The 23107-nt window shown below is 38.0% G+C and overlaps 1 protein-coding gene across 1 annotated transcript; it reads left to right on the top strand.

The window, feature by feature from the left end:
- The first annotated feature begins 765 nt into the window (after window positions 1-765).
- On the top strand, window positions 766-21324 carry scamp2 (secretory carrier membrane protein 2). The gene is made up of 9 exons (XM_079680815.1): window positions 766-937; window positions 5047-5124; window positions 7076-7150; window positions 9391-9502; window positions 11019-11147; window positions 12434-12593; window positions 14638-14739; window positions 17766-17883; window positions 19200-21324. The coding sequence occupies exons 1-9, from the start codon at window positions 881-883 to the stop codon at window positions 19344-19346; spliced, it is 978 nt and encodes a 325-aa protein (XP_079536941.1). The 5' UTR covers window positions 766-880; the 3' UTR covers window positions 19347-21324.
- The last annotated feature ends 1783 nt before the right edge of the window (window positions 21325-23107 follow it).

Here is a 23107-nt window from a genome sequence, read left to right as displayed (position 1 = left end):
AAAACGCTAAAAAACGATTATTGGTATTTTATTAATTTGAGGAAAAATCTTTAAAGCTCTACAAAAGTTATATATTAATCATAAAAATAATAAAAACTGGATATTTGGTCGTTTTTATTATTACTTTTGTGTAAATTCAACATTAATATATTATTAATATTACTACACGACTGTTTATATTGAACTAATATGCATGTTATATTTATCAGTAAAATGTGCACATGTTTACTTTAACATCTTATGTCTATACAATTATTATTGTTCTTCTTATGCTCATGTAAATATGTGTATTTTATTTTATCTTTTTTATTGCATATTCTTACTTTTTATTCTTACTTCTTATCTTTATAAAAGCAATTTTGACCTGGATAAATAAAGTATTCAGCTTCTGATTGATTTCTGATAAACCCTGCAACTTTTTATTTAAATGTGTTTAACTTTTTCTGTCAACTTTGCTTTGTGATTTTTCTTGAATTGTTCTTGTTGGCCTAAAGTTAATTGTTTCGCTTTTTACAGTTGCTAATTTAATGAAACCAAGCTATAAATCCAAATAAATAAATTATAAAGACAATAATTTGTCCATTATTGTATTTATATAACTTAATAGTGTCTTCTGGCTATGTGTATGTATATTGTCTACTGGAATTGTTGTTATTAATGTGATTTGCTTATGTTGCTTTTTTAGTTTTTTGTATTCATGTTAAAGAAGATATTTAAAAAATACAAGTAAAAGAATACACGTCACTGTCCAAGTGGCGTAGTGCGCATGCGCTGTAGATTCATTCGAGGAAGTGGCAGGAGAGGCAACTCAAACGACGGAGAAGAGTTTGTTGTTTATTCTGCGTTTAGAGAGGACTAACCGGCCCGAATCCTTATCAAAATGTCGGAATTTGATAGCAACCCGTTCGCAGACCCTGCCGGCGACAATCCTTTCAATGTAAGTTGTGGTTTAAGTTTTTATTTAAGCTGTTAAGGCACAGTCGAGTCTGGCTGCTGACATATCCTTAGTTAAAAGGTAGCCAGCACGTCAGGAAACGATGTTGAAGGGGAGGGATCTAATTCTGCTCACTTGAAGACTATTGGACAAGGATAACATGATTGGCAGTGATTAAACCAATCAGCGGGCGTTGTTTAAAAAAAAGAGGGCGGGGCATTCTGTTAGCTAGTTTTACAGGAAGTTAAACTGTAGCCAACCTGGAATGTGTGTCAAACCCTTTTTTAACCACATTGAAACCCGCTAGTATTCATTTTAAAATTGATTTTTATCATTGAGTCGTGTTACTTAAATGTTGTACATGGTTTGAGATACTTTTAGAGTTCTGTAAATTACTCTTAAGACACTCAATTTCAAGCTAACTACTATACTGCTGGTTTGGTCTTTGAAAAGTATTTCTAAACTCTAGCACTTGTTGCTTCCATGTTAACAGTGGCTGACTTATTAGCTAACATGTGCTGTTATTTAAATGATCCTTTGGTTGTATCCTCACATTTAAGATGAAGGCTGCATTCAAGACTTCCTGAAAGTTGAAAAATATGCATTCTTACATTATACTATACAATATTGGGAGGGATGAAACCCTCTTTAATGGTCTCACATGCAGAGCACACAGTGAAATATGTTCTCTGCTTTTAACCCATCCTAGTACCAGGAGTCTAGTACTAGGAGCAGTGGGCAGCTATTGTACAGCGCCCGGGGGGGTTGTCCGGTGCCTTGCTCAAGGGCACCACGGCAGAGCAGGAGGTGAACTGGGACCTCTCCAAGTAGCAGTCCACACTCCATTTTTAGGTCTGTTCGGGGACTTGAACCGGCGACCCTACGGCTCACAGTCCAATCCCCTACTGACTGAGCCACTGCCGGTCAACACATGCTCTCAAGTGTTTCATTATTAACAGCACATAAAGCTTAGGGACTAACAGAAAACACACTGAAGGAAGAATAGTCAGCAAAGAGCAAGAAATCCTGACCTTTATTTTCAAATTTGTGTCAAACTTCAATAATGCTTATTCTGTGATGAGCGTTGCATCTTATGTGTGTCTGATCTTCCCTATCTGGTGAATTCCCACTAATTCCAACACATTTTTGGTATTTTTGTATACACTATATCTATTATGTATGTATTCTTTAATTCATTATTATAGTGTTTTTGTGACTGATGAACATGCTTGGTTTATGCCTGGAATCTCAACAGACTCCATATGTATTTAAGATAAGGATACATATGACCCATACAGTATATCTCTATATATATATAGCTGCCATGAGCACCATCTATTCCTTATTATATAAAATAAGATAAGATGGACCTTTATTAATCCCGTGGGGAAATTCAGTAGTTTAACAGCAACAGGGTAAGAATGAAAAACTGGACAGCACAGATCCACACAGATTAATACAATCAAAGATACAAATACAATTATATACAGTTAAAGTTGGGGTAGGTAATTTTGGAGAAACCAGCTTGAGATCGCTAGAATTTGAAAATACACAGCCGGAACAAATCTGCCACTTCCTTACAGAGCCCCTCCTCCAACACACACGAACGCACACATGACCAATGAGGGCACGAGATAAGTTTGTGCACAGATGGAAGGCTGACAGGCAGGTAGGCCATCCAGTTATTTTAGCCGGGCCGGCTCAGATGATTGGTCGTGCTTTTTACAGCGCCACGGCTTCCACAGATGACATTTTTTAATGGATTTTTTGTCAAAGCACTTCAGATATTCATTGCTATCGGGATGTTAAGAGCATTCCATGGAATATAACAAAAAGTGTATCTCGAGCCTGTTTCTCAAACTTACCTACCCCACCTTTAAGTAACTATAAAATAAGAAATGATTATAATACAGTATGTAGTTGATTAAGTTGGACATTTAAGAACAGGCAAGACTCCTTCCCTATCACGGTGCTTTGATAGGAATGTTAAAAGCATGACATCATGGTCACAAGGAGTTGTCATGAGCATGGGAATTGAATTAGATATAGAGTAGGGCTGGGCAATATATCAATATGTTTTCATTATGATATGGTCTTAGAGTTTGGATATATGATACAAGTGTTTTATTTTCCTGTTGTTAAAGGCTGCATGACATAACATTACGTTACTTTCCAAACTCGCCAGATTGCCTTTTATTTGCCTTAACCCACTTAGTTGTTATTTATATATCAAGGTGTATTTGTTAAATGGTCATGGTACACAGGATGATATTTCATCTTGTACGTATTGCCCGGCCCTACTGAAGAGACTATATTTTGACTATATGTTTATTTCTGCTGCTTTAAGTATTGCCTTATTTACATGTATGGTCGCTTTATGGGTATTGCCTTTATAAGCATGGACACAGAGTCTGTAAAATGTATGTTTATGATTATATAACACATCTTTTACTGTATTGAAAAGATCTGTTACAGTAGTGCAGAGTCAAAACAAACCAGGTGCACAATGGCCGTGACGTCAGTAGATTGCTGTTTGTTTGCTGGGTGTGGAAGTGACTGAATAAATAACCTAATAGCAGCTGGATTATAAGATGTATGCTGTTGTGTTACAGTGGCTATCAAGGGCTTATATTCATGCAAGACTGCAGCTGTAATAGTAATAGGTTACACATTTTTGGGAAGAATGTTAGAAGGGCAACAGGAAAATATAAAAAAATGTCCACCCTTTGTGACCTTGAAGTGCAGTTTCCCCCTCAATAATCTACACTGCTTTTATGATCATGTACTTCTGAATCAGTTGGCAGTGTGAGGCTGTAATATGCAATATAAAGTCTATTTAGTAATATCAAAGTGTGGTTTTGAAATGGGAACAACACACCTGAGCAATCACTGCTTATCACATCCCGGTAAAGAGACTTAATGTCATTATATCATGCCGATAAATGTACTTTGACCAAATCTTAGGTTAAGACTAGTAACATGTTCGGATCTGAACATTAAAGACCTTCCGATCAGCGTCAGTGGAGAAGTGTTTTGGGTTGTTTTACACACTTTGTTGCTTTAGTGTCTGGTTTTTGGCTTGTCCCATCTTAATCCTTATTTCAGAGGCTACCTTGTTGTCACATTCAAACTCACAGTCTCTCAGTTGTGACTCAGCAGATATTTTCCTAATGTTAGTCAGACTGTGGTTAATGCTGGTATAAAACATTTTGCATTATGTGCCGCTTTGAATATCTCCATAGGCTGTGTTGATCGACAAAGATTTCACTTATCATACCAAACCTGCCGTGGCAAAATCACATTTTAGAAAGCCTCCCGTTACATAGGATGTGATAAGTTGTAGTTTAAAACTGTTAAACTGCTTTTTGAGCCAGATTTCACTCCTAAATGCCCCTCAAAGCAGTGCTTACTAAGGGTGTGAAACAGCATGTGTTTCCTGATGGGAATATGAACAGGTGTGTCCGGATCAGATAAGTAAGTGTGAGTAACGTCACATTTTGTAATCACATGTGCAGTGAGTGATGTGTAGGGTTGGCTTGTCAAGTGAGGTTAGAGCCTCAAACAAATAAAGGGGAAACTGGCACAGAAAACAGTTGTTGGTGTTGTTAAACGGTTTCATTTTATATCGATTTAGTAGTTCCTAAAATACCCATAATCCACTCTGATGCATTTCCACAACAGCGTGCAGTAGCAGATGATACTTGGGCCAGGGATCGATTAGTCTGCTGATTATTTTCTCCATTAATCCTTCATAAATGTGATTAAATAAAAAAAAGATGCAGGCTATTCTTGCTCAAAGCCAAATGTGATGTATTCCATCAAAACCCCCAACAAACTAAATATATTATATTTAATATATTATATAATAAAGAGCTGGAACATTTTCATGACATTTTGAAATTGCACCTGTTTTGCGTCTGTTACTAACCACTCAAATTAAAAAATCACACATACTGTACCCCCAGTATGCAGATTATCCAAGTTTGTATGTTTTTGACGATTAACAAACTATAACAGAAGTCAAAAAGAAAACTTGTTTGAATGTATTTGGTTGATCAGGTTTATAGGGATATATTTTCATGGTGATTGACTCGTGTTTTTTTGTGTTTAAGGACCCGTCGGTCACACAGGTGACGAGCATCAACGTAGAACCAGTGGATCAGTTCAACCCGTTCCCTGCTCATCCCACAGTAAGACTGGAACATGTCCCTATCTACCGGTTTGATTCCTTTGTTTCCTGTTACTTTCCATCTTTAATGAGGAGTTTTGTTCTCTTCTGAATCTTCATGTTTCTTCAATGTTTTCTTTATTTTATCTGTATCTTTTCTTACTCCCTAGATAGATACATGGATGGAGGGATGGATAGATGGATGGAGGGATGGATATATAGATAGATAGATGGAGGGATAGATAGATGGAGGGATGGATGGATGGATAGATAGATAGATAGATGGATGCAGGGATAGATGGAGGGATAGATGGATGGATGGATGGATGGATAGAGGGATAGATAGATAGATGGATGGATGGATGGAGGGATAGATAGATAGATAGAGGGATGGATAGATAGATAGATGGATGGAGGGATAGATAGAGGGATGGATAGATGGATGGAGGGATAGATAGATAGATAGATGGAGGGATAGATAGATGGATGGAGGGATAGATAGATAGATAGATAGATAGATAGAGGGATGGATAGATGGATGGAGGGATAGATAGATGGATAGATGGAGGGATAGATGGATGGATGGATGGAGGGATAGATAGATAGAGGGATGGATAGATAGATAGATAGATAGATGGATGGATGGAGGGATAGATAGATAGATAGAGGGATGGATAGATAGATAGATGGATGGAGGGATAGATAGAGGGATGGATAGATGGATGGATGGATGAAGGGATAGATAGATAGATGGAGGGATAGATGGATGGAGGGATAGATAGATAGATAGAGGGATGGATAGATGGATGGAGGGATAGATAGATGGATAGATGGAGGGATAGATGGATGGATGGATGGAGGGATAGATAGATAGATAGATAGATGGAGGGATAGATAGATAGATAGAGGGATAGATAGATAGATAGATGGAGTGGTAGATGGATGGATGGATGGAGGGATAGATAGATAGATAAGGCGCGTTCACACAAAGTACTTTTCCCACAAAGGTTCCTGAGAACTACGATTTAGTTGCGTTCACACCAAAAAGTCCCAGGAACTAAATTAGTTCATGAGAACCTTTTTTACCTTCTTTTCAGTCCCTGCTAGAGAGCAGGGACTTTCGTGGGAGAAAAAGGTTCCTTTGTCTGATTGGCTGGGCGGAATGCCCCGTCAAACTCCCAAAAACGTTTGTGAAGCCGCCATTTTATTAGCATTATTAGCATTAGCCCAGCGCAGAAACGCAGAGAGACTAACTCTCAGTAGAAGCTGCTGGGAGTCTCAGCAGCTTCTACTGAAGCCAGTCAGGGGACTCCGGGGACTTCCGGCCGGGGATTTTGGGCGGCAGTATACACCGTGAAGTTGTTTGCGGCCTGCCAGTAAATCCAAAGCAGAAGAAGAAGAAGTGACGTCATCGGCTTAATTTGCCTAATCCACCCCCAGGGACTTATTCCGGTGTGAACGCGATCTGTACTTAGTTCATGAGAACTAAAGAGTTCTCAGGAACCTTTGTGGGAAAAGTACTTGGTGTGAACGCGCCTATAGATGGATGGGGAGATAGAATGATAGATAGATAATAGGAAATGTTTGCGTTGCAGCAGCATCCAAAACAAGGCAATCTGAAAATACACAGTCCAAAATATTTCTGAAATAGAAATAAAATAGCATTTAAAAAGTTACAAAAAATATATATACATTTGGAAATACACATTTCCAGTAACAAATATAATGCAGGATATTATTGTGCAAGAAAAATAGATTATTCAATATTATATTGAATATAAATGTAAAATGTACGGTGAGAGTTTTAAGTCCAGTTATCAAGAGAAGCCATGTTTTCTTTCTCATTTTCTTTTTCCTGCCCTTATTTACATTCCCTTGTCCTCCATGTTCCAGTTTGTATCTGTATGTTCCTGGTGTTGTTGTATCATCCTAATAATGGTTGTCATTTGTTTGCTTTTTGATTGTTTTTCCAGGACAACCTAGCTACTCATACCACCTCTCCCTACCAGCCCGCTGTGTTGCAGCCGTCCTCAGTGCCCAGTCCGCAGGTCAGTCTCCTGCAAGCCCTACCCAGGGCTCTTACGGTCATTAAAAACCTGGAAAAGTCATGGAAATTCAAAATGCTAATTCCAGGCCCTGGAAAAGTTATGGAAAACAATAATCTTCCTAAAGTTTTGGAAAAGTCATGGAAATGTAACTAAAGTTGCATCAAATATAATTTATCTTTTATCTAATCGCTGAAATAGTAGTAAGGCAAGGCAAGGCAAGGCAAGTTTATTTATATAGCACCTTTCAACACAAGGCAATTCAAAGTGCTTTACAAAAAATGAAAGACATTAAGAAAATGGCATTTAAAATCAGTCATTAAAAAGAAAAGACAATAAAAGAAACATTAAAATAAAAAATACATGGATAAAAGTTCAAGTGCAGTTTAAGATGTGAATAGTTCAATTAAAAGCAGCAACAAAAAGAAAAGTCTTCAGCCTGGATTTAAAAGTAGTAAGTTGCAGCGGACCTGCAGGTTTCTGGGAGTTTGTTCCAGATATCTGGAGCATAATAACTAAACGCTGCTTCTCCATGTTTAGTTCTGACTCTGGGGACAGAAAGCTGACCAGTCCCTGAAGACCTGAGAGATCTGGATGGTTCATCATTTAGCAGGAGCTCAGAAATGTGTTTTGGGCCTAAACCATTCAAAGCTTCATATATTATTATAGTACTATAATGATAATAAATACTGTATCGTAATGAAACGTCAAATGGCATTTAACTGACGAGGTATTTTTGCTGGTGAGAGATTTTAGTTGCCTTAGCGTGTAGGAGCTAGTAAGCCTACTATTGGATTTTTTTTAGATAGGACCAACATGTTTCATATGCAGACCTTATTTTCCTGTTCCATGTTCAAATAAACAATTTTCAGTGGTACCGCTGAGAAAGAGTAATGTTTTTGGTCATGGAAAATTAGGTAAAGGTCATGGAAAGGTCATTGGAAATCATTGGTGAAAAAGTGTATGAGCCCTGCCTACCTTTTTCAAGATTCAAGGCTTTTATTGTTATGTGTGCATACATAGCTACAGTGTAGTTATGACAATGGACATCTCAGGTCACAGGCTCCTCCAACAATTAAACAACAATAATAAATATATAAATAAATTATTATAAAATAATATATAAATAATAATATTATTATAAATATAAATATAATATAATAGAAATAGTGCAGAATAATCCATGTACAAGTAATTGGAATATTGATATAAGTTGCAAACAGATGAATGTTTGCAACTTAGAAGTTCACGTTTACCTTTACCTACCCTTCATTTACTGCTGCAGTAAAGAAATAGTACTCTGAAGTTTTTTAAAGCACAGTACTTCCCTCGGTCCTGTTTCCATCGTGTGTCTCATATGTAATGCAGCTCTGTTATTGATCAAAAATAAAGGCAGTACAAAACAATAGGGAACTTGTTGTTGAACTAAAGTAGAGAATGTTTTCATTTACACAATCTTATAACGAGCAAGGTTCAACTGATACTCTTACAAATATTCATGAGACAATAGATCACCTGTGACCTTCCTTATCCTGCTCAGTCAAACATCAGATACAACGGGTCATAAATATTTATTATAGTATCTTTGCAATTTAAAAATGGAGACAATATTCCTTTGTGAAACATTTGTAACTCTAAGAATGGCTACAGCTTCTGAGAATAGTGCACAAAGCTTCAGCTCTTTCTTGGACGTTGTATTTAAGATATAAAGATATGTGTAATGAGTCGTTTTGCATTGTTTCCTAGCAATGTGTGCAATAATAATAATAATAATATATTTTATTTATAAGCGCATTTTTCATTTGCGTAAACAAAACTCAAAGTGCTACAAAATTAAAAAGGGTGAAACAAAACAACGAAAACAATTAAAAACAATTAAAACAACATAATAAAAGCTCAGCTGTGACATTCATGCCGGCATGGCATAATGTGGGGGATTTAAAAATCGAGTTAAAGGCTATTCAATGTCCTCTTACTATTTCTATGTAATGTGTAAGTCAAAGTCAACTTTATTGTCAATCTTTCAGTTTGTGTGTACAGAAAGAGAGATCAAAATACCGTTTCCCACAATCCCCAATACAAATAAGTATAAAAATATGTATATCTTATATATACACAATCAAAAGACACATTTATACACACAGTATGCACAGCAATGTCAGCAAGATAAATTCCTTTAGAATCCCGTTTTTTTGTGGAGCAATGTGTTTCTGACTCTCCTTCTTCTCCTTCCTCCTCCTCAGGCGACGGCTGCTGCAGCTCAGGCCAATCTGCTGAGGCAGCAGGAGGAGCTGGAGAGGAAAGCTGCGGAGCTGGACCGCAGAGAGCAGGAGCTGCAGAGCCGGGGCCCCACAGGTCAGTGCAGACAGACACTCTGCGGTACGACCAGCTGCAGCACCACTCACTGTGCTGCGTCTGCATTATGTATCAGGGAGAGGAGTTGAAAGCATGTGTGCATGCTGTACACTACAGTGGGAAATATGCTCTGAAATGCACATTACAGATATTCGTGGCAGAAAATGCAGCAGAAGGAGATTGCATTATCTTGCCCGAGGAAAGTTATTTCAGTCAATCTGCATTCTCTGGTAAAGCTGCAGTTTTTTAGTTTCCCTTTCCTGTAGTGTGTTATATAGGTTTTAGTGCATGTCAATGGTCTGCAAAGGCTAAAATCCCAAAGTTCCCTCCAGAGGGAGTTTCTCTCCCACACACTCTGAAACGCCTCCATTGGACTCCTTTGTTTACTTCCGTAACATGGTGTCATCACTATGTAACACTCACGCTTCTTATGGCTAGCGCTCCGACACACTGTACGTGATAGGCTAAGGGGCGGGACATCTCTAAGCGGTTGACCAATCACAACAGAGCCGGCCAGCTAACCAATCAGAGCAGACTTGGCTCTGGTTTCAGACAGAGGGTGAAAAGAGGTGCTGCAGGCAGTATGAGGAAAATAAAGAGCTTTTTGAACATTAAAGCATGGAGACATGTCCCAGTAGAGACACTAAGTACAAATATGAACCTGAAATGCGCAAAATAGGTCCCCTTTAAAACCTGCTCACTCTGACCATTTTTTTTTTTATGTGATCAAATGTTTATCGATGTTTATACACAACATGTACAACTGCAAGCACAACATTCTTTTATTTTTTTTAAATGAAATAATAACTGAAGGTACACGAGAGAAACAAAATGAGATAAAAGTAATTACTTACAAAATATACAAAATGCAGAATACAGAAAACACATGTAAGCTAAAAATAGTAAGAAGACAATGAAAATAAAATAAAACAAACCCTACCCTCCCTCCCAGCCATATAAACACACACACACACACACACACACGCGCACACACACACACACACACACACACACACACACACACACACACACACACACACACACACACACACACACACACACACACACACACACACACACACACACACGCAAGGATCCAGTGTCTGAAGGTGAGGGGATTAGGAGGCTTCCATCGAACCGCAGCCATCTTTTTTTGCAGCTGTTAGACCAGCTAGCAAGATGCGCATCTTAAGCTTGGTGATTTTGAGTTTTGAAAGATTCTCTCTGACAATGTTGAATATACTTCCTCTTAGGCATGAGTTAACTTTGCTTCACTGGACGGAGGAGATATTATGCACATTCCCTCATCAGCAGATCCGTATTCCAGAGCCACAGCTGTGAATATATACACAAACATGCTGTTCTTAAACTCTTAGATAAACCTCATTAGATATCTCATCTGACTGTGGCTGCTTTATAGCTAATTATATCAAACCTGCGGCATGCGAAATCGTCCTGCTTTTGGACGCCAGCTCTTCCTCTCTCACAGTAAATAAGTGGTCTCTTGTCTCGACAGGTAAACAGAACAACTGGCCTCCACTTCCTAAGAGCTTCCCCATCAAGGCATGTTTCTATCAGGACTTCTCAGAGGAAATCCCCCCCGAGTACCAGAGAGTCTGCAAGATGATGTACTACCTCTGGATGTGTGAGTGCATTCAAGGATTTTTTTATTTAATTTCATTTATTTAGAACGTTTAAAACAATAATACAAACAAATCAGAAACAGAAACAGTTTTATCACCAGGTAGGTTGACACATACGAGGAATTTGACTTGGTGTCGTGGTGCATACATAAAAGTAAAACAAACATTTAAAACACAGGTAGAGAACTAGAAAGATATTAATAATAATAAAAAATATTGTAAAATATAACAGTAATGATGCTGTACAAACTTAAGTAGTATCAAATCGGTAAACAAAAATATTATTGACTTACAAATGATATATAAACAAATGATTTACCTAGTTACACATCCGAAAAGGGGTGGAAAGAAGTTTACACTTATTTAATCCCAACCCTTCTCCCAAAAACTGCATTATTAACATATATATCTTTCTTCTTTTATCTAAATGTGTCTACATGCAATATACATTTACAATTATTACTACAATATATCTATTTATATATTGTTCTTTTACGTTGTATGTCATATTTTACAAGACAAATATAAAAGACTATCTTTTTACATCCACCATCCAAAATACATTTGGTATTAAAAAAACAAAACAAAAACATAAAAGCAACAAATAAATAAACAAACAATGATAGGTGTATGCTGTTTGTGTGTTACTCTTATTTTCCTATGATACTGTCATGATTGGCTGGGAATAAAAAAAGACACATCCTGTAACAGTTCCGAGGATTTAGCAGCCAGGTGTATACTGCACAGTTATTAACGGCATATATATATATATTGCACATATTGCACATATTGCACATAGTTGGTTGGTATTTAACAGCAAGGGGTGTTATAGTCTGTGTTGTGATGTGTGTGGGGGTCTACTAGTGGCCGTGCTGGTTATATAGTCTAAATACCATGAACTAGGGCTGCTCAATTAATCGTATTTTAATCGCGATTACGATTATGGCTTGCAACGATTACGAAAACAATGTAATCGAAATAAAACGATAATGTTTTTATTATTATTATTATTATTTTTTTCAGTTGAATTATACTTAAAGTTCAGGGTAATCAACTGTTAAAAGAATACTGTTCAAATTTTTTTATCCATTAATTGGATGTTTTCAAAGTCAATGAATAATCGCATTTAATAATCGCAATTACAATTATTGACCCAAATAATCGAGATTATGACTTTTGCCATAATCGAGCAGCGATTCGTCATGGACGGAAAAAAATAAATAAAATGAAATGTGTGCAGTAGTTATTGATCCTTAACTATCTTTGTGTCTCTCTGCTGCTTCCTCAGTCAACTGTGTGACTCTGTTCCTCAACCTGCTGGCGTGTTTGGCGGATTTCACCACGGAACCCTCGCACGGAGTGGGCTTCGGCCTCTCCATCCTCTGGCTCATCCTCTTCGCTCCCTGTTCCTTCCTCTGCTGGTACCGGCCTGTCTACAAGGCCTTCAAGTGAGCCTCCCCTCCTCAAACACCTTTGTGTTAGAAAAATATCACTCTTCCCCGGCTTGAGCTTCAATAATCAGGATCCATGTATTTATGATCCTCTCCAGAATGGAAGTAATCATCACATACAGAGCATCAACTAGTTCCTGGACAGTGTCCTTCACATGCTGATATCCAAGAGAGGAAGTTACACAGTTAGGAATACCGGTTATTCTAAGTAATCATACATCCTGTCATGTACAAAGTACTGAGTTCTTTCTCCAAATGTTTTTTTTTTTTTACTATTTCTCAAAATTCTGACTTTTTCTCAAAATCTCAAAATTCTGACTTTTCTCAAAATTATCTATTTTTTTTCTCAAAATCTAAAAATTCTGTCTTTTTTTCTCAATATTTCAAAATGTTTTCTTTTTTTTTCAATATCTCAAAATTCTGTATTTTTTTCTCAAAATTCTGTCTTTTTACTCAAAATCTCAAAAAATTATGACTCTTTTCTCAAAATTCTGTCTTTTTTTCTCAATATTTCAAAATGTTGTCTTTTTTTTTTCAAAATCTAAAAATTCTGACTTTTTCTCAAAATTCTGACTTTTTTAAATTTGGACTTTTTTTCTCAAAATCTCAAAAAAGTAGTCATCACATACAGAGCATCAACTAGTTCCTGAACAGTGTCCTTCACATGCTGATATCCAAGAAAGGGAGTCACACAGTCACAAGATGGAGGAATAGAAAGCAGTATTCAATGTTTACTTCAGATTAGCTCCACGTCAGAAATGAGCATGCTTGTCATATGTCTCTCTCCATAGAGGCTGAATCATCATGTTAATCACATAGCTATCATATGCCTCAAACAGTCCTGATGCTCTTCTAGGTAATCACACATCCTGTCATCTTCACAGCTACAGTTGGGATACCTTTGTTATCATGTGTACTCTGATATTGGAAGAGCACATTCAGTATTTCCCCAAATGAGATGTAACTTAAAGGAAAAAATGACAAATGTTGTTATTGATTTGTTCTAAACTCACCAACATAGGTAGCTTATTTATGAGTGGTAGTGCTAAATGTAACTCGGCAGGTACAATCAGTTAATGTTCATTATTTCTTTTTAAATACATAAGCATTGGTTTGCATATTTTTGATGTGCTGTTCAATTAGGAGGTGTTAATAACTTTAAGGAAATTAAAGCAATATATTATTTTTAACCATTTTACAATTTAACTGACAGGTGAAAAGTGCTCAGCAGTGGGTCAAACTGAGCACAAACAAACTTATTGAATAGTAGGGCTGCACGATATTGGAAAAAACTGACATTGCGATATTTTTTCCCCCTGCGATATATATTGCGATATGAAAAAATACAGGAAAGGAAAGGAAAGAAAAGACACTTTTTTTTTTTTTGTCCGCAAACCATCCTTTCTTGAACTTTAATGCTATCCAATTGGTATTTTTCTAACTATATTTAACCGGATGAAGGAGTTTAGTCCCGGACTGCCTTGGAGAAACACATGAAACGACTTTATTCAGTGTTTTTACCTTCGATCACCTTTGATTGTGATTGGTTGTTTGCTGTCACTCACTCAACTACCCCTGACATGAGAGCCGCAAGTTTTCCTTTTGTAGCAAGCAGCAAAATAATTGTAACATGACGTGTTTGAGTTAATTTGCCTACTTAATATCGCACGTCCTAAAAAAAAATTATCGCACGTCCTGCGATGTGAATACGCGCATATCGCGATTATCGTCACGACACTATATATCGTGCAGCCCTATTGAATAGATAACAATCATAACACAGTCATCTTATATTTTGTCACAGTATGTGGACAGTAAAACATCCTGGGTTATCCCAATATGTGAAATAACTGACTCTTGAGAATAATTGCTCCTGTCCTTAGACTCAGTCTCATCCTTTAACCAAACGCCTCATAATGGTATACTAGTTGTTATAAAACTCGGTCAGAGACGCACAACACAAGCTTTTTTTGATCACCAAATGATCTTTTTTTCCTGATGTGTAATATTTAAAGTAACCTGCTTTTTTTCCTTGTTTCAGGACTGACAGCTCCTTCAGCTTCTTCGCCTTCTTCTTTGTGTTTTTCTGCCAAGTGGTAATCCTCCTCATCCAGGCTGTAGGCATCCCCAATTGGGGCAACAGGTCAGTCTCACGCTGTTGGTACATGTTTAATATCCAAAGGTTCATGTGCTCAGGTATATGGGGCTGACATTTCTGAGAGATTTAAGAAAAAATCCGATGGCAAACCATTGAAAGTAAAAAAAAAACAATATGTCTAATTCCAAATCCCGTTGATTTCCAAATCCCGTTGATATCCAAATCCCGTTGATTTCCAAATCCCGTTGATTTCATTTGTATATTTTGCCAGGAAACGTGAATACATGGGTTCAGGAAAAGAACGAGTTTAACTAAAAGCAAAACAAACTTTGAACCTACAGATGACGGAGAGATTTAAAGGAACCTCTCATGTTCCTTGCCTTTAAGTTCAGAAGTACTTCCAATAAGCCGTCTTTTCTCATTTCCTGTGTTCTTTCGTCTCTTCTGACAGAGACTTTTTCTCCTTCAGCCTGTAGCCTGCTTCCTCTCAGTAAGTGTCTGCTGCTTTCTGTCTCTGCCACCTTCTGACAACCCTCTCTTCCGGCTTTGCCTTCATAAACTTGTATTTTGGTTTTGGAAAATACAAGTTAAGTTGTAAATGGATCTGTACCGGTTTTACTTTATACGTGATTGTGATTTTTTCTAATACTTTCATTAGCTCGGTTATTTTCCTTTTTAAAAAGCACATTCATATTTGTATTTTGTGCCTCTACTGTGACATGTCTCCATGCTTTAAAGGTCACCTATTTTGCAAAGTCCACTTTTCCATGTCTCTTCTACATCAACATGTGTCCCCTCTGTGTAAAGAGACTCTGAAAGTTTCCGGAAAAAAGATTCTTTCACTTTTTGTCCTGATCCATTTCTATAAAAACCTGTCTGAAAATGAGCTTATCAGATTTTGGGCACTTTGTGATGTCATAACGATTTTTTGGCTTGTGTAACCATTAGCCTATCACCGACCAAGGTAACCCCCCCACCTTATCACCTGAATCTGCTCCTAGAGCACCAGTAGCCGCTTTCACACCAAGTACTTTGCCGTACTTAGTTCCCAGCACTTAGTTCCCCCATGGAACCAAGAGCTGATCGCGTTCACACCGGAGTACTTTTCCCTGAGGGAGGATTAGTCAAATGAAGCCGCTGACGTCACTTCTTCTTCTTCTGCTTTGGGTTTACTGGCAGGCCGCAAACGACTTCACGGCGTATACTGCCGCCCGAAGCCCCCGGAGTTGGGGACTGGCTTCAGTAGAAGCTGAGTACTGAAGCCTTCCGAGTAAATCGCCAGAACGCCGACACCTCCTCATCTTCACCGCTCCCATGTTCTCTTTTGTGTTGCCATAAGTTATTCTCTCTCCGTTGGTGTGCGGGGCTAATGCTAATGCTAATAATGCTAATACCAGCAAATACAATGGCGGCTTCAGAAAACTTTCCGAGGTTTTTCGCCCAGCCAATCAGAAATTTGAACTTTTTTCTCCCCAGGAAAGTACCACCTCTCTAGCAGACACTACAAAGGGGGTAAAAGTTATCATGAACTAAGTTCTCTTTTTGGTGTGAATGCAAAATCGGAACTAAACGGGGAAAGTACGGGGAAAAATACTCTGGTGTGAAAGCGCCTATTGTGTTCTTTTTAACCAAATCTCTCTCAGAGGGGCGTGGGGAAGGGCTCCTTATTTTCATCTAAAGTAACAGACAAAGAATCAGCACTTTTGAAACAGGGCTGAAACACAGGGGATTATGGGTAATGCTGCAATGATCTGTTTGGTGTTTGGAGCCAATAATATATTGATGAGAAACAGTATCATAGGAGACCTTTAATGTTCAAAAAGCTCTTTATTGTTCTCATACTGCCTGTGCTGCAGCATCTCTTTTCACCCTCTGTCTGAAACCAGAGCCGTCTGCTCTGATCTGAATCATGTTACGTTAACAATCTCAGATGTATATATTGTGTATGTATTTTTACATGTTAAGGCGCACAGTGATTTTGAAAGGTAATGTTAACCTGTCAGACTCGTTTGGTTTCATTTAAATACGCAAAGGTTGAGGCGGATAAAAACCCTTTGATTTTAAAACGGCACTTTACAGAATGCCCCTTATCCAAGTGGCTCTTCATTTTCCTCTTTTTTCATTTAGTAATGATACTTCTCATTTCATCATGGCTTTGCATAATATCAAAACAGATACAGTCAAGAGGACCCGCACTTGTTTTGTAGATGAGATGCAAATCAAGCAGAAGCACACTTTCAACAACGTATTCTGAAAACGACAAAGGCACTTTTAGGATGTTAATATGAACACACACTTTGAAATGTGTTTATTTAATATTTAAGATGCATTTATTCATTTTGTAATAATACTGATCTACTCTGCTCATCATTGAGTGTTTTTTAACCCACTTTTCGGATTGACAACCTTCTCTTAGCTGCTTCTTCTTGTATCTTCTCAGCATTTCTTTCACTTCCCTTCTTTCTTCCTTTCTCTTAATGTAACCCATTTACAGAATACATGCTTTGTGAACCCTAATATTAAGATGACCTGCAGTTTTATTTAAAGGTCACCTATTTTGCAAAATCCACTTCTCCATGTCTTTTCTACATCACCATGTGTCCCCTCTGTGGAAAGAGACTCTGAAAGTTTCAGGAAAAAAGATTCTCTCTCTTTTCGTCCTGATCCATTTCTATAAAAACCTGTCTGAAAATGAGCTGATCAGATTTTGGACACTTTATGATGTCACCATGATTTTTTTGGCTTGTGTAACCATTAGCCAATCACCAACCAAGGTAACCCCCCCCCCCCCCCCCCCTTATCATCTGAATGTCCTCCTAGAGCACCATTGAGTTCTTTGTAACCAAATCTCTATCAGAGGGGCGTGGGGAGGGGCTCCTTATTTTCATCTAAAGTAACAGACAGAGAATCAGCACTTTTGAAACAGGGCTGAAACAGAGGGGATTATGGGTAATGCTGCAATGATCTGTTTGGTGTTTGGAGCCAAACACTTCAGAGACATGTTCTGTATATATCTGAGAGCTGTAATATATTGATGAAGAACAGTACAATATTGTATGTGTGTCATGCAGTGGTTGGATCACTGCCTTCACTAGCATGAACACCAACAAGGCGGTGGGAGCCATCATGATCATCGTGGCGATCTTCTTCACCAACTGCGCCGTGCTCTCCATCATCCTGCTCAAGATGGTGAGACTTCAGCACTTTGTATACCATTCATTAAATGCGTGTTATCAGCTATGCCATTTGACTAATCTCCTCTTTAACTTGTTTGTTTTTTTGTTTTTTTTAAATGTTTGTTTGCTGGGTTGGCTGGAAGGGATCTACGGTAGTCCACTGAGGAGATAAAAACTAAAGTTTTTGAAAAAAAAAAAAAAATTGTTTTTGATCCTGAAATCTAAAAAATACAACGTTTTCCAAACTAAGTATTTTGAAAAGTGTTTTCAAATCTATTTTTAGAAGTCACTACTATACTTAACATTGCAATTTAACAATATAATACAGAAAAGTTTGGAATTGTGGAAAGATATTTTGATATTGCTTTATATTTATAAATATCATAAGTAAGGTAAAACGTGCCAGCACAGTAACTGACGCTCCGATAGCAACAGGCAAGGCAACAAGCCTCGATCTGTGTGTCAAAAGATGATGCATTGGGTCCTTGAATTTTATGGAATTAGACCTCGAAAGTCTTTGAAAGTCCTAAAATGTTGTATTTAGGCAGCTGCGAAACACTGGTAATAACAATTAACATATTGTGTAGGTTTTAAGCAGCACTGCCAGACCGCCCTGTCCTAACCTTTAACTCCCACACTCTCATTTATTTCCATTTTTTAAATACCATAGATAAGCAAATACACAGTATGACAACAGTCCATTTTCCTACCATGGTATTCTGTAAAACTGGAATACCGCTGCAACCATAACCGTAAGCTGTGCCATATATACCTGGATGCTAAATCTCAGAACTGTTACAGGATGTGTATTTTCTAAATTGTTTAATTTTTCTTTTACATTTGTTATCTTTAATATTTATCAATGCATGCTTCGTGGGTAATATTAAGCTGTGTTTGGCTCTTGCTGTAACAAATGCAAATGTCCCCTCTGTGGCACGAATAAATCAAATCAAAATGTATTGATTTAGCCCCAAATCACTGTTCAAAGCAAACAAAGACAAAATACAAACGTTATAGCGTAAAAATTATCAAAACATTATACCTCAAAATAAGTATTGCCATGTGATAAAAGCATGTGACTGAAGTGATGGTAATGTTGAACGGAAACTAGGTGATGGAAATTAGTTTACAACGAAGACAGATGCGAAGAGATGGGTTTCAGTTTGCTTTTAAAGGAGTCAACGGAAATCGCTTCGGATCTGACGATTCCAAGGGAGAGCTGCTCGGAAGGAAAAGGCTCTGCCACCGACGGATGATTTGTGAACTCTGGGGAGGGAAAGGAGAAAGTTATTCTGATTCTGATTCCTGGAGATTTCTTTCTCTCCTCAGGTCCACAGCATGTACCGCCGCACCGGAGCCAGCTTCACGAAGGCGCAGCATGAGTTCTCGCAGGGCGTCCTCACCAACAAGACCTTCCAGACGGCGGCTGCCGGAGCGGCCAGCACCGCGGCACAGGGAGCCTTCCAGGGGAACTGAGGCTGAGCTGAGCTGCATGCCCCCGGTCAAGGTCTCTATGTTATCAAGTCCAGATCATTCATTAAATCAAAGCAGAATGTATCAGGAAGCAGAGGTTCACTGAGAACTTCCTGGAAGGTATTGGAGGCGGCAGATTTTAATCTCACTTTATAACGTACAGACCTTGAGCTAGGTGAGGCTACATGATTAGCCTCCCTCCTTTCACTCCCACTATCGATGCACATGTAACTCCCCATGTCTCACATCCAGCATGTCTCCTGCGGAGTGACTGCGTCGTCTTTGTATTTAAAAAGCAGTCGAGGGGGGAAGCAACACACCAAGTGCATTCTGGGGTGGAAAGCATGAATGAAGTTGACCGTTACCTACTTAGTTTGTCCTGGCTTTGTATATTTTGTGTGCACTTTTTTGGCAATGCTCTTCAGTGTTGTGTGTGTGTGTGTGTGTGTGTGTGTGTGTGTGTGTGTGTGTGTGTGTGTGTGTGTGTGTGTGTGTGTGTGTGTGTGTGTGTGTGTGTGTGTGTGTGTGTGTGTGTGTGTGTGTGTGTGTGTGTGTGTGTGTGTGTGTGTGTGTGTGTGTGTGTGTGTGTGTGTGTGTGTGTGTGTGTGTGTGTGTGTGTGTGTGTGTGTGTGTGTGTGTGTGTGTGTGTGTGTGTGTGTGTGTGTGTGTGTGTGTGTGTGTGTGTGGATCACATGTCTTCTTGTGTACGCTTCTGTCTCTCCACACTAGTGGACCCTGATCCTGTAATATAAATAATGAAGTGTGTTTTTCTGTCTTAAAGGAAAATTCTCTTTGCTGTTGAAACTATTTTTGGCGAACCATCTCTTAAGTGTGCGGCAAAGTTAATAAGGAACAACAATTACAGGTCAATCATGCACTTAATTGTAATCTGACGCGCCTTAGATTTGGGGGAAATGACTGTAAATATTCATTCAAATCTGCGGTTTATTAAACAATCCCCATCAATTGAGATTACAGTACAATGTCTTAAAACATGTGCCTTTTAACTTCTCTCTGGAACCAAACTCGGAACATTTGTTGAAATGTTGATATCACATAAAAACTATTTCTACACAAACGTAACATCCATAGAGTACTCTGCTTTTTTCCTGCTTGTAAACAGCTAATTTAATTTCTTTTATAATTAAGAACATATGGAGAAAATATAAATTGATTTCACTCTGCATCAGATTTCTGTTTCCTATCATATACATGTTTATGAAGCGGCTTCAAATTCTTCTTCGCTCACTGCCTTTCAAGACCGTTTTTCCAAAGAAACCAAAGCATTACTGACTTTTTAAAAAAGGAACATGTTGCTGATGAAATGGAGTCAAAGTAGATACTGTAATGGGCTGAGCCTATTCATTGGATTTCAATGCTAAGAGACAGAGCTGCTTATGTTATCATGTAGATTAACAGTATGGAAATCAGTCGGTGTGGAAAATATGAATTAAAAGAAAACATCTCAAACACTGTTTTGAGGTTTGTAGTGAATCTGATTTTATTCTCGAACAGTAATAAGATAAACGTACCCTTCTTTAAAGAGAACCAGCCTATAATCATCACCAGTATGCAGGTATTATAATTGTAATACATTCTTTGCTTCAATCTCACCTTGAAATAATTTCCTCTCTCGTTGTCTACTTGTACCTCTCAAGACGACCACCAAGCTCTAAATTATTTTTCGTACTGATGTATATTTTCTATTGAATTCCTTATATTAAAAAAACATGCACACGTGTTATTTTCATATCCTGTTCTAAAACATCAGCTTGGATTGATAACCTGTTAGCATTCCTGAAGAAAGACTGCAAACCGAATGATGTGTTGTCTGATTTATGGTTTGGTCTGTCATCCATTACACACCACAAGATCTGTATCAATTCACACATCACTGTTTGCGTTGTTGTGAGAGAAAATAATTCAGTGCCTTTCGTATTTCAATATTGGATTCATCATCTAATAAAATGCTTTGCTTTCATTTGAGGCTGTAGTTGTCTTTTTTTTAACAGCCTTAATCGTTTTTGATAATGCTATGAATGTTTTGATAAATAATCTTAGATTCAGAACATACAGTGAAAATAAAGATATCTGGGTTTGTGTCAAAGAAGAGGTTGTCATGCTTTTATTTTTGACATCATGTATTTGTAGTCAGTTAGCATGCTAGTTTCAGAAGATAGCACTTTAACATCCTTACATACTGTTAATATGTAATGTGAATTTCTGAATGTTTTGCAAGTAAAAAGGAACGCATCCTCTGATCTAAAAGGAGGGTACTAGCAGACGTATGACACACAGTATTGAAGTTGATTCCTATTTTCATAACCTGCAAATATGACATTTTAAAGAGGATATATTTGTTCATTTCCAGGTTCATATTAGTATGTAGTGTCTCCATACTTGCCAACCTTTAGACCTCAAAATGCAAAATTGGGGGTGGGGATGCTAATGGATCGCCGGAGCTGTTAGATTAACATTAACATGCTTATTGTAGTTGTAAGTGCCCTGCCTTGCGGCCTGTAGCACCGTCCTTGATGGAGCATATGTGTGGGCTGGACCTGTATTTTACAGGAAAGGAGGGAGCGTAGAGTGGTTGTCGATTCTTGTTCTGTTTTCTGTGAATATCTGCCTCACCCTCTCAGACTGAGTTGCGCGCGCTACTAAAGAGACGTGTTACCATGGAAACCAAACAATGGTGTAGCTGTATTAAAGTCCGAGTGGAGACAGTCGTGTGTAAATCTGATTTTTTCAGAAATCTGGAGAAATGCGGGAGAAATATGACCCCGGGAGGAAACCGGGAGAGGGCAATGAAATCGGGAGTCTCCCGCGAAAATCGGGAGGGTTGATAAGTATGAGTGTCTCTACTGGGACATGTCTCCATGCTTTCATGTTCAAAAAGCTCTTTATTTGTCTCATACTGCCTGTGCTGCAGAACCTCTGTTCACCCTCTGTCTGAAACCAGAGTCCATTTCTGCTCTGATTGGTTAGCTGGCCGGCTCTGTTGGGATAAAGGCGTTTATAAGTAAGTAAGTAACGTTTATTTATAAAGCGCTTTTCACAGACAGCCACAAAGTGCTTGACAAAACAATAAAACATCATTATAGCAATCGTACAATGATAAGGACCACACAAGCCACGTGTTAAGAAGTCTTAAAAGCACCAAAACACAATAAGATACAGTTTTGCCCTTTTAATTCTTACACTTTCTCCTTAGATTTTGTTGGTGATTGTTTTGTTATGAAGACTTGACATATTCAGACTTAAATGCACAACGTTTTATTCAAATGCACATATTCGGTTTGTACAGCTTTTTGAGTTTGAGTGAGTATAGACTTGATCAAATAATACAAACTAAAAAAAAACAGGAGAAGCGCAGGTACTTGTCCGTTTGGATGGGTTTCTAATTCAACCCAAGACGCACGGGGATAGAACTGAAATGTTTACTTGAATTAAATATATTATGTCAACAGATTTCACATAAATGTGTAAGGTAGGTTGAGAGCAATTATATTAGGTTTAAATAAAAAGCTTTAGGATCAACTTAAGAGTATCGGTTTCAACTAACCTAATACAGTTCTGTGAAATAAGTTGACAAAATAAAAGTAATTAAAGTCAACGTTTCAGTTTGTTCAGTGTGTGTTTTAACATCGCTTGTCCAGCAGATGGCAAAGTAGAGGCACATTTACAGTTGCTACATCTTAACGAGGTAGTGTGGGGATCAACATTATTTAATCTGCAAATAGTTTGAAAGAAAAGGCACAAAA

The sequence above is a fragment of the Notothenia rossii genome (genome assembly GCF_949606895.1).
Source record: "Notothenia rossii genome assembly, chromosome: 5".
NCBI classification, from domain to species: Eukaryota; Metazoa; Chordata; class Actinopteri; order Perciformes; family Nototheniidae; genus Notothenia; species Notothenia rossii.
This window is presented reverse-complemented; position numbering and strand designations above follow the sequence as displayed.

What these genes read in the sequence shown, in the direction of transcription:
- scamp2 (XM_079680815.1), top strand. Translation starts at nt 881, where the DNA reads ATGTCGGAATTTGATAGCAACCCGTTCGCAGACCCTGCCGGCGACAAT. An exon ending in CGTTCCCTGCTCATCCCACA is followed by an intron (nt 5,125 to 7,075) that starts GTAAGACTGGAA and finishes TTGTTTTTCCAG; the next exon opens with GACAACCTAGCTACTCATAC. An exon ending in CCTCAGTGCCCAGTCCGCAG is followed by an intron (nt 7,151 to 9,390) that starts GTCAGTCTCCTG and finishes CCTCCTCCTCAG; the next exon opens with GCGACGGCTGCTGCAGCTCA.